At 42.2% G+C, this 11,559-nt stretch overlaps 1 protein-coding gene across 1 annotated transcript; it reads right to left on the bottom strand.

Moving 5' to 3' along the window:
* Positions 1-1,188: 1,188 nt before the first annotated feature.
* On the bottom strand, positions 1,189-11,382 carry zmp:0000000529 (WD repeat-containing protein 20). Its single transcript, XM_044032501.1, has 4 exons — positions 10,812-11,382; positions 8,226-8,408; positions 5,879-7,288; positions 1,189-5,355 (listed from the first exon to the last, which is right to left on the bottom strand). The coding sequence occupies exons 1-4, from the start codon at positions 11,229-11,231 to the stop codon at positions 5,308-5,310; spliced, it is 2,061 nt and encodes a 686-aa protein (XP_043888436.1). The 5' UTR covers positions 11,232-11,382; the 3' UTR covers positions 1,189-5,307.
* Positions 11,383-11,559: the final 177 nt, after the last annotated feature.

Genomic DNA, 11,559 nt, shown 5'->3' on the forward strand with positions numbered 1-11,559 from the left:
GCTTTCAAAATAAAAATAATAATATATAAATAAATATATAAAAAATAAATCTATAAAATATTATAATAATAATAATAATAATATAAACTTTGGAATTTAACTCGACTTTACCAAAGTAAGGGCTCTGTATCATTTTTGACGAAAATGTAGTCTCATGTGCTGCGGTACATTTGCTCATCAGCTTCAGTTAGATGTTTTGGTTGAAGCTTTACAAGGCTATAGATGCTGACATTTACTCAATTTATAGTTCATAATGACGTTTTCATTTGTCATACTTCAAAAATAATTCGTCTGATCACAAAAGAAAATTAGAAAGCGGGCTTTTATTTTGTCGTACGGAAGCAATGATGTGACTTTTGAGTCACGTCAGTAATCTTCCGATTGTGTTTTCCGGTCTGCCGAGGGTCTGCAGTTAACAGTTAGACCCTTCTCCCATAAATAGCGAAAAGCACGATGGAAGTATGCTACTGACGTGCGCAAGCGGATTTCATGACTCTGAAAGATTGCTGTGTACAGGCCTAACAATGTTGCAAATAAATCAACAAATACCAGATGAAACGAATATCATTCAGTACATCTCTATCAATAACCTGGACAATTATAGGTCTATGAGCAAACCAGGCATAAAGTTCAGGCACATCATACTGCCACCTACTGGTAGCGAGGGTAAACATCACTCTATCGATGTCTGTCTTGTTTGTTTCTTTGCTTTTACTTTTGGGTCACATAACTTCCTGTCCTCCACTTCGTCCCCCAGAAGGAAAAAAGGCCAAACAAATAGTCAAAACAAACAAAATCGGGCCGTTTATTTGAACGGCGTTTTTTTTCGTTTTCTCGTTAATTGGTTTAAACGAAAAACGGTCAAAACGTACACGGACCCTTAAGTAAATATGCCTTACTTGGAAAAATCCACCACGGAAAAGCATGTTAAGGTTTATAAGATAAGATAACATTTATGGTTAAATGATTGATTCTGTGTTTACCAGTCTTGGTCCTCAGGTTGCACTGCTCCAACACACCTGATTCAAATGAATGGGTCGTTATCAGGTTTTTGCAGAGCTGATGACGAGTTGACCATTTGAATCAGCTGTGTTTGACGGTTGAGAAACACCACATTATAGTATTAGCTATATATCTGCCCAAAACCAGCTTAATACTTAGCACACGTACACACGCGAGAAACAAACATAGTGTTTAAGCTTTAATAAATTTTAATAACAGATCTCCATATACAAACTGAATACAGTGATGTCATTCTGTGTTATCCCAACTCCCATCAGAACAGGCATCAAGTGTGGGAAGGTGTGTGTGATGCTGTGTGTGTGTGTGTTTCAGTCAGTGCATGTGGTCACTGAATGGTGATAATGGAGAATGCATTTTTTACACAAGCACACAGGGACAAATAAAAAAAAAAGTCACATAAAGATGTAAAAAAACAAACAAACAAACCCCCAAAATATGTTAAGATAATGTTTCCCGTGGCATTAAATAGTTGAGTTGCTTTTTGTGCAGTACAGTGCATCAGGAGGAAATGTTTTAATTTTCAGTTTGTAGAATTGTGTTGACAGAACATGCAGGTTGTTCCTGTCCACCCTGCCTGTGAACAACAGTTTACTAGTTTACTCTGGCTGCAGCGCTCAGCTGTTCATGTGATCAGAGATCCCTGTCAATAATATCATTAGAATGTTGTGTTCACAGTGTGGTTTATCTTCACCTCCCTCATTCAGCTCTGGTTAAACACTCACATATCGTCACCATCCTCCTAACAGAAAGAAGCACACGTTCAAAATAATTGTGGTTTATAAATGGCATATAATTATTTAAATCCTTGGATGACTGTTTTGTGAATGAACAGGATAGTACTGGATGAAACAGGATCAGCACAGCAGTAATAGTAATTAGGCTGACAGGTTTTGACATGAGGATGTCACCCTAAAAACAAACAAATATGTTATTTGGGAATAGATTATTTTTGTTTTTACTTCGGTTTGAATATATTTGAGTGAAACGCATACGAGTAAACACTTCTTCTCATCTGCAGTCACTGCTATTGTAGTTCTGTGATGACTGTTTTTCAATTGATAAAAAGTAAATAAAAATGCAATTAAAACTGACATCTATTGTCTCTAAAACAGTTGAAGTTCACACATTAGCCAGTCACATTCAGTCAACGTGTGTAGCATGAGCCAAAAGAAAAAACAAAATAAGACACAGTAATGAGAAAGAGGAGAAAAGGAACAAAAAGGGAAAGAAAACAATTGCTTGTGTTTTAAAGTTTAAGCGTGATTTCGAGGTAACACCAGACAGCTGGATGTGGCCATACTATACTTGGATTTAACTGCAACACAAATATTCTAACTGATTGACATCTGCTTGTGTCAAACTTCCATCTTAAAGAGAAGGTGGGTATGGATGTTTTTCATGTCAGGTTGAATTGTTTCTTTTAATGACTGACTCAAGCAGGTTCAGGTTTGTCTCATCTCCAATGTGATGAAGCATTAATTTAACCTCACAGCCAAGATGCACTTGAAAACCCAGGGGCGTATTCAAGATACGCTTGTAGACGTGATGTTGCTATGACAACAAAGATTAGAACAATAACCTCAAACTGCAGTGCAAGGAAATGGGAGGTTTGTCCATTGCTCCAAGGGCATAACCCTGAATCCTGCAGTGTTGGAAATTTATTTGCTATTAATAGAATGTAACTCTATCCCTCTCTCTCCCTCTCTCTCTATCACACACACACACACACACACACTTACTAGGACCTTGCACTGGCATATGTGGACTAGGCTTTGGTCCCATGATAAGAAATTGACCTCAGGAGGTAAGCATGTACACCAGAGAAGGTCCCAAATAAGTAACAACAATGTGAACACGTAAAAAACCCAAAACACAAACCCTGGTTAAAAATAAACACTGCTGGCACGCTGCACTAACATCGTCCAGCTGGTTTTGATATGTCATAAATCACAACACAAGATGAGTATATGGGTTGTATCTATGGCATTTACCATCTAATCGTTTGAGCAGCCTCTGCTGCTTGTTGCTGTTGGCGGGGTCGTAAAATGCAGCTGCTGCTCTGTGAACTGAAGAAGAATCCAGGCAACATGATGCAGCAAAGTTAAAGCAAGAGTTTTTAGTCTGTTCAACGTGACAAAGCAATTCATGTTGTGTTTTTAATGTCATATTTATACTCATATCATATAATCACACTTCCTCTCATCGTGTTCAGGAAAAACAATTGCAAAACTGCAAACATTGAACTTCTATGTGTCAAAGGAGATTTTTTTTCACCACACAAAACACCTTTTCACATACTGATGGCAGCTCAAACCAGGTTTTTGTTTGCAACATGTTTAGATTGTTTTCTCACTTAATAATCTGAGGAAAAATTTCAACAAGCACAACATTCAATAATCGCCGGAGACCCCGCTAAGCCAAATTTCTAATCTAGTGAAAGGTAATAAATCTAAAGCTCAGCATGGAGCCTTTTCCTCTCAAGATGCACACCCGTTGTATCCTCTGCAGCAAACAAATCCAAGGCAAGGTGGGGACATGGGAGTGGTTTTACACAGAGATCAGATCAGTCAGGAAAATAACACCTTCTAACATCAGCCATGACAACTCAGGATGAACTGTGAGTTTATTGTTTGTGCAAATTTTTGCAAGAGGCAATTCAGGTGCAACAGGAATGAAGTCTAAGACACAGGAAATGATATATGATGCTACACCTTAAAGGGGATTGTGTTTGTTGTGTGTGTGTGTGTGTGTGTGAGAGCCGTTTTTACGTTCGGAATGTGCCAGAGTGTTTGTTCATGAGACTTTTTTTTTTTAAAGATGACGTATGTCCACGCATGTTGTTAAGCAGAATTAGTTATAACGTGAACACTCAGCTGACACGTGAAGCTGATATTTGCTCTCTGTGCTCGACTTGGGTCAAACTTTAAAAAGTCGAACCCAAAATGCTTCCGTCCCTACTGACATATTAAACCCAGCTCATGTTCAGGGACAAACTGGAGAAACTATCACACAAAATAAAAAACACAATGACATCTTCAAGTTCCCTAAAACAGCAGACATTCAACTTTTAACTGTGTTCTTACATACAATAGAAGGATCTTCATATATTAATATTCTTCATCTTTACTGCTTCTTCTTCGCTTCCTTGCTGCCGAGTCGTTTCCATACACATTTGTCCTTTTTGTATTTATAGAGTATTTTCAGTATTTACAGTATAAATTACTACACAGTCTTGTGATAAAATAAATAACTTAAATACAATGGCCGTGGCTTTTGCAGTGTCTTTTTGCATGAATGAGAAAAGGGATGGCTTGGATGAAGGCAGGGCTGAGCATGGCCTGCCAATCACTCCTTGTTGCTTCAGATGAATTCTCAGAAAATGACAAATGATGTTTGATTCAGTGTTTGGCTGAAGCACTGAGAACACTTTACTCACACGGTGACATGAGTTGAAAAACACTTCCTGACAAACAAGCAGTGCAGATCACCATAGAATATTAGGATTCATACCTGTAACATTTCATTTTTATGACAATGTCAATGAAAATGAACCCACATGAGTGCATGAAAAGTGAAGGATTAATAAGAAACCACAGCATGTGCCTTTGGAAAAAGTTGTATAGTAGAAAGGGTTCATCTAAAGAGTCTGTACAAACAATTAATACAGTTTTTGAATTTGTGGATCTAAATCGGATCTAAAAAGTATGTGGGCAACTCAACATTAGCATCAATGACATGTGATGGCTGATCATGCAACATAGCATCTAATTTGTTGCTGTTTTTTCCCAATAAATAAATAAATAAATAAATCAGATTTTGGAATCTGTTTGTATTTTTTCCCCATTCAGCCAAATTAGCATTAGCAACACCAGGCCTTCTGCAGTTTATAATCAAGATCCCACCTCATTCCACAGCTGTTGAATTACGCTGATGCCAAGGCTCAGTGCAAGCACATCAGGTTCTCATACAAAATTGTGGAAAGTTTTCATAAATGACCTGGCTTGTGCACAATGGCTCTGCCATGCTGAAATCTGACAGCTGTCAGAGAACCTAGTCTATCTGCTTGTTTCAGAAGTGTTGCTCAAGAAACTGATGTCACCATGAGAGTTAAATTGACAGGAAACAGGTTTTGGTTTATGGCAAGTGCACAGAGTTATAGTGAGGGTATAATACTGCAATTGTAGTTTGGGCACGGTCTAACTATTTGAGGATGAACAGAGAGAACATGACAAAGAACAAGGTAGGAGATAGAGGGAGGAAGGGATAAGTGCAAAGCTTCTCCAGCTATACCACTGTGCCACTCGGAGAGTTCCCATTCTGTGCTGTCAAGTTCTGAGTGAGAAAGACAAAACATAAAGGACATTCAGACACAAGGCACAATCAGACCTGGAAAATCTAGACTTCATTTTTAAGTGCAGGAAGTTGAGAAGCCATTATTGCAGTGTAGTGGAGATGTGATCAAATCTCAAGCTGAGTCATTTATTTGGCTTTTGAAGAGGGGAAGTCTCACATGTTCAGATGCTTTTTTATGTTGAACTATAAAGTAATAGCAAGTAGGCTAATTGAAATAAGGAAATCCACAGTGGAGAAAAATGGAAAGACCCAAATTTATGTTGAAAATTGTGAAATTCTTTTAACTAAAATAAGTTAAAAAAACTGACTAATATTTAGCAGTGTATGTAATATAGATTTAGTGGAGAACTCAGAACTGTAAAAATGTAATTTGAGAAAAAAATACACCAAAGAAAATCCGATATCCGCTCTTCATCTTGTCTGTTTGACATCACTCTGTTTTAACTTCATGGAATATAATATTCTATCAAAAGATTTTCTATGGAAAGATTCAAAGACATACCGCCTTCCCCGGCCGTGCCCAGGTGCAGATGAGACCCTCTTGGCAGGCGGTGATGATACAGTCGTCCATAAACACCAGTACTGTCAGCCTCTCATGTGCTATCTTCTTGCACACCAGTGGTTCCAGCAGTGGCACCTCATGCATGCGTGGGCACAGTGTGGTGCCTAAGACCTTAGCAGCGTCCAGACGATTGCTCCTCGGCGCCACATTGATTTTATCGTTGCTTTTGCTAATGTTGCCAAGGCTATGGTAGCGCTTATGCTCCTTCTCCACACCACCACTCCCACCAGACTTGTCTGACTTGCGCTCCTGGAGCGACAGTGTGGCAAAACGACCTATGCTGAATGGAGTACTGTTTCCTGCTACACTGCTTCCTCCACCTCCTCCTCCTCCCCCACCACCCTCTGAGGCACCCTGACTCTTGGAGGTGTTTGCCACAGCCGGGTGGGGTAGAGAGTTGGAGCGTGAGAGGGAGCGAGGAAGCGGTAAAGGGAGTGTTGGTGGGTTGGATGTGCCAGTGTTGGTGTTTGGTGGGTGATGATGCCCCTCAACCCCGCCACTTCCTCCCCCACCTGAGGTGCTGTTGACAACTCCACTGCCAGAGTTGGACAGTGATGGTCCAAAAGTGTTAGTAAAGGCGCGTGACAGTGGAAGGCGTGGGTACAACACGTCATCAGTAAGGTCCCACAGGCAGAACTGGGTGTCCTGCCCCACTGAGCCAAACCGGTATGTGACCGATGCCGAGCCACCACCTTTGGAGCTGTGCCGAGAAAGACGCGACAACGTGCTGCTTGTTCGGACACGCCCAAAGTGCATGGAATTGTTTGGCACCCCCTGGTGGAGGTCCTCCTCACTGCCACTAAGCTCCATAGGCTCATCGTCTTCTAGGGAGGTTGTGAAGGGGTCAAACGCTACCACATTGACCCACGACTTGTGGCCATGCCCCCTTGCTACCACTCTGCTCTCTGCAAATGACCAGACGGTAACCAGGTCATCCTCTCCACCCGTGGCGAGATATTTCCCATCTGGACTCCATGACACACACAGTAGCCCACCAAAGTAGCTCTTCATCACACCCTGCAGCTCCATCGAATCAAAATGGAAGACACGCAAGCAGCCATCCTGACCAACACATGCTACATGCACGCCATCCGGGGAGAAAGCAAACTCATTGAGGCCCCCCTCACCCACCGCCCATCGCAACAGTGGGTTGCGCGGTGTCTTGGTTTTACAGGCGTAAACTGCGAAGCCTTCCCCCTGCCGTAGCAGAGAGTACTGTGGGGCCGTGGTGCCACATGGGTGATCCACGTTGTAGAGGTAGAGGTGACCACTGGCGTGGGAGGCCAGGAACAGGTTCTCTGACTTGGGAAGCCATTTTAGACATGTCACCTTGGATTTGTCTATCAACCTCTGGAAAACAGAAAGCGAGTTTGGAAAAGTTGGAGACAAGGAGGAGAACAGGGAAGAAAGAGAGACAAAGGATAAAGACATTAGGATAAAACAAAACAGGGAATAATAAAAGAGGTGATTGAAGGAACTTATCAGAATGCAGGAGGTACGGATGGCATATCGACATGTAGGAGCTACATTTATATAGATTCTAGATTAATGAGCTAGAATCATTTAATATAAACTACAGAGAAAATCACATGCAAAAAGAAAGAATGGGAGGTGAGTGACCACAGAGACCACAAAAAAAGTGTGATTTGCAGCAGCATTTAACAGAAAGAGCCAGTTTAACACACTCTCTAAACTATAAAAGACTGCAAAAACACCTAAGCATGTTAAGAGAAACAACACTTAAGACTGTGTCGACATCACATCACAGCATCTAAACTTGATTTTAAAAAATTGTGTAACAACTTGTTTGTCAGCCTTAATCCCATCAGCATGAAAGACATGTTTCACGTTCCGTATGTTTTGGAACAGTAAACATTGATCCACTGTGGAGCGTAAAGGCCATAGCTGCATCAGCTACTTTAAATGAATGTGCCGTCACACCTGTTATTCATCACAAAATGCACAAAAACAGCATTTAATCTTCTCTCTGTCACAAATAAAGGTTTATTTATATATATAACAGTTGACGATTCTGTCGACCAATCACCGTACTGCAGCTCTGACTTTTATGTGCTAGATCACAGTGCTAGATACTAAAAAAGAAAGCTGCCAAAAAGTGGCATTGCATGGATTGGTTATTTTTTGTACCTTTCACAACATTTGATGATTAAATACAAATAACTGTGTTACATAAAGATTGTAGGGCTTAGTGAAAATGGGGCTAAAGGGCAGGAACATCTGCTTCTTGGCAAGTACAGAGGAAACTACCATGCAGGCAATAGAATACCTCCTCATTGAAGAGTTTGCTGGTCTCCTTCTTAATCGGGTCGAGATACTGGACTTGGCCTGCTGAGAAACCCACAATGAGAGCAACACTCTCTGCTGTGGCCGAGTACTGGTTGAAATCATGACATGTTGGCTGAGTCCCCTTGTAGATTCTCTTGTCTATCGGCTTACTGAGGTCTACGGCCTGCAGACAAAGTGAAAAAATACCACCATGATGTACAAGCAAGCGAGTGATGATCACAAGCTGAGATTTGGGGCAAGAATTCACGCAAAAACATAAAGATTCAAAATGTGTATTTCCACACCAAAACCCTGCTAATGTTGCTGCCCTCCAGACTTACCCCACACGTCAGCTTTGAGAGAGGACGACTCTAGGTCCATATTCCAACCGTTGTCTTTCAACATTCATTTCAGTATCTCACAACCATAATCATGTTTCAGAGAACTGGGGTTAATTCCTTGACCTAAAGTTTACTACTTTACGGGGGTATATTATGCCTCTGCCTTCTCTCCATCATTCGTGATGTAAAATGCATCTATCTGTGTTACCACATACACAAAAACAACACACTGCTATTTTGAGGAACAAAGACAGAGTCGTGTGGAACTGATAGACTTAATCAGCATTGTGTGAAGTAATCTGACAATGGTTTGAAAGTAATGGATATTTGTTTATATTATATGATATTAGGTTACACACTACAGCTTTAAAGAGTATTAAAGTTATTGCACAGGAATGAAACATCACATTGTGATGGGGCTGTTTTCAGTGAGTTGTTTATTAAGCAGTCTTATGGCCTGGCAAAAGTAACTGTCTCTTTAGTCTGATAGTCCATGTTTTTAAGTTCCTGTACCTCCAGAGGGCAGAAGGGAGAACAGCCTGTAGGGAAGGACAGTGAGAGGTGACCTGGATGAATGTCAGGGACTTCCTGAAGCACCACGGTGTGTATATAGATCCTATCCTGTTGGATGGGGAGCTTACATCTGATGATGTATTGTGCTGTTGTCTGTGGTGGTGCAGCTCCCAAACGAAGTGATTTGTCTGTCAGGAGGCTCTCCATCGTGCCCCATAATGTCCCTAAGGATTTGTGGCCTCAGGTGACAACAGCAGTGGTAAGGGTGGTCATTGTCAGGTCCTTGTGAAGGTGTCCACCTTCTCCACTGCTGCACTGTGGTGGTCACAATGATCCACTATTTTAATGCCTAAATATATACATCCTTTCTTATTTGGTGATGACTTTTCTTATTTTGATGAAAAGTTAAACAGATATTCTTATGGCAGTTTCAACTTTGATTGGATTTGTCATCTATCCACAAGATCAATGGTAAACATCAAATGTTAGTGTCACAAAGAAAGATGTGATGGGAGAGATCCATCACAGAAGATTCAGAGTTGTTCACAGAAAACAACATGGCCGACAGCACAGTGAATGTCTGAGGATTTGGTGAGGTCATTCTGCATTAAATCATGACATCAACAAAACCCTGACACAGAGAGTGAGGATGATTAACTGAATCTGCAAGACAGAGATCATATGTTTCACACTGTTTTTATGCCTGACAGTTTTTACCTTGTCATGATAATTTATCTTGTTAATTCTTCTGTGCTGCCAGTGTAAATGACAGAAACAACTCAAGAGTTTATTTGAAGCTATTTTGAATACTAACAACTGAGCCAGATCAGAGGACTGTGTAGTTTGTTCTCTAATGGAAGAACATTAGGAGGTTAAGTCTTAAAAGCCCAATGTGAGCACAAGGAAGGATTAAAGCAGGTTTGTATGGACATTTGTTTTGAGGCTGTGTGCAAGCGTCAGTGAGTGATGACTGTCCATGGAAGGAAACTACCATGGGAACTGTAAAAGGTCACAGGGAGACATGGAAGTTGGAGTGATGAGACCTACAGTTCAAAAACATTTAGGCTTTAATGTTGTTGTAATGTAGGATCTAATGGATAATATGAAATTCAGTCACTGAAAAACTGGTAAACTGTACAATTAGCATCATTTTATTGTTCTTGTTTCTCTGTTTTGTGCATTTACATTTAGTAATCTACAAAAAACTATAGAACATTTTTTCATTCCTACTCCACACACACACACACCTGTGTTTGAGGGCAATCACAGTGTGATTAGAGCACATGATGACAGTGAAATTCAGCAGCAGTCTGTGGTTTCACATTGTTTCACACTGTTTCACACAGAGAGAAGCAGCAGTGAGTGGAGCAGTGTCAGAGATTCCTGTCCCCATCACTGTGACACTGATGCCCGGCTGCTCCTCCACTGGTCTGCCTAAATATCAGACTCTCTATGTTGCACTGCATAAACAAATAGAATTGCAATGGATGCATGTTCCCAGCATCAGCAGCCGAAGAGGCACAGGAGACAGATGATGAAATACAAGCTAACACAGCATCAAAATAGCGGCGCAGGCTAGCACGGCTGTAGCACGGCTGTAGCACGGCTGTAGCACGGCTGTAGCACGGCTGTAGCACGGCTGTAGCACGGCTGTAGCACGGCTGTAGCACGGCTAAGCTAAGCCTGACCATGCAATCTGAGAGAGGAGGATGAGGGGGCTCATGCTCACTAACCTTCTTGATGTTAGTGTACGTGTAGAAATACAGCTCCCTGCCGATGTTAAAGCACACCCGCTCCGACTCTTCGCTCGGATCTTCAGGCTGCAGTTTGACCATAGAGACCCGGACTGGCGGCAGAAAGCCCGCTGGAGAAGAGTTGGCTGCAGCATTGGAAGAAGAGGAGGCGGCGGCGGCAGCGGCGGCGGCAGCAGCGGCGGCGGCAGCCCCGGGCCCCTGCAGTAGCCCGACCCCTCCGCCGGGTATCGGACCAGGTCCAGGCCCGGGGCCCAGCGTGGCTCCAGCGGACGGACCCCGCGGCAGTCCGCCCCGCTGCTGCGAGTCCGAGAGGGTGAGCAGCTTGTAGAAGCCCTCTCTGGTCCGGAACTGGGACTTAATCTCATTGATATCCTTCAGAGCGCCACCATCTCCGGCCATTTTTAGTACAAACAAGCCGCACAGGAAACTGAGGTTTTGACCTGGAAATAATAATAACGCTGTAATTAAAAAAAAAAGTACTAGGATAGAAAGAGGAGAAGCGAGCCGAGCTGAGCTAGGCCGACCAGCACGCCCGGTCTGCTCCAGTGCATTTTACACCAGTACCGGCGATCAGACCGCTGCTACCTGGTAAATAAACCCACAGAAGAAGCCACACTGAGCCAGTGTCAGCATCATCCTCCACCGGGTCCCTGCCTCCGTTCATTCACTGACTGTGCGTAAAGTACGTGTGACGCTGCTGATGCTGCTGATGCTGGTACTTCTCTAT

The sequence above is a fragment of the Solea senegalensis genome, linkage group LG8, assembly GCF_019176455.1.
Source record: "Solea senegalensis isolate Sse05_10M linkage group LG8, IFAPA_SoseM_1, whole genome shotgun sequence".
NCBI lineage: Eukaryota > Metazoa > Chordata > Actinopteri > Pleuronectiformes > Soleidae > Solea > Solea senegalensis.

Bases quoted from the DNA above. Each gene is read 5' to 3' on its own strand.
- zmp:0000000529 (XM_044032501.1), bottom strand. From the start codon at position 11,231: ATGGCCGGAGATGGTGGCGCTCTGAAGGATATCAATGAGATTAAGTCC. The intron at 7,289-8,225 runs GTATTCTATTGC...TCTGTTTTCCAG, and splicing joins GCAAACTCTTCAATGAGGAG to AGGTTGATAGACAAATCCAA. The intron at 5,356-5,878 runs GTATGTCTTTGA...TTTCTCACTCAG, and splicing joins GGGCACGGCCGGGGAAGGCG to AACTTGACAGCACAGAATGG.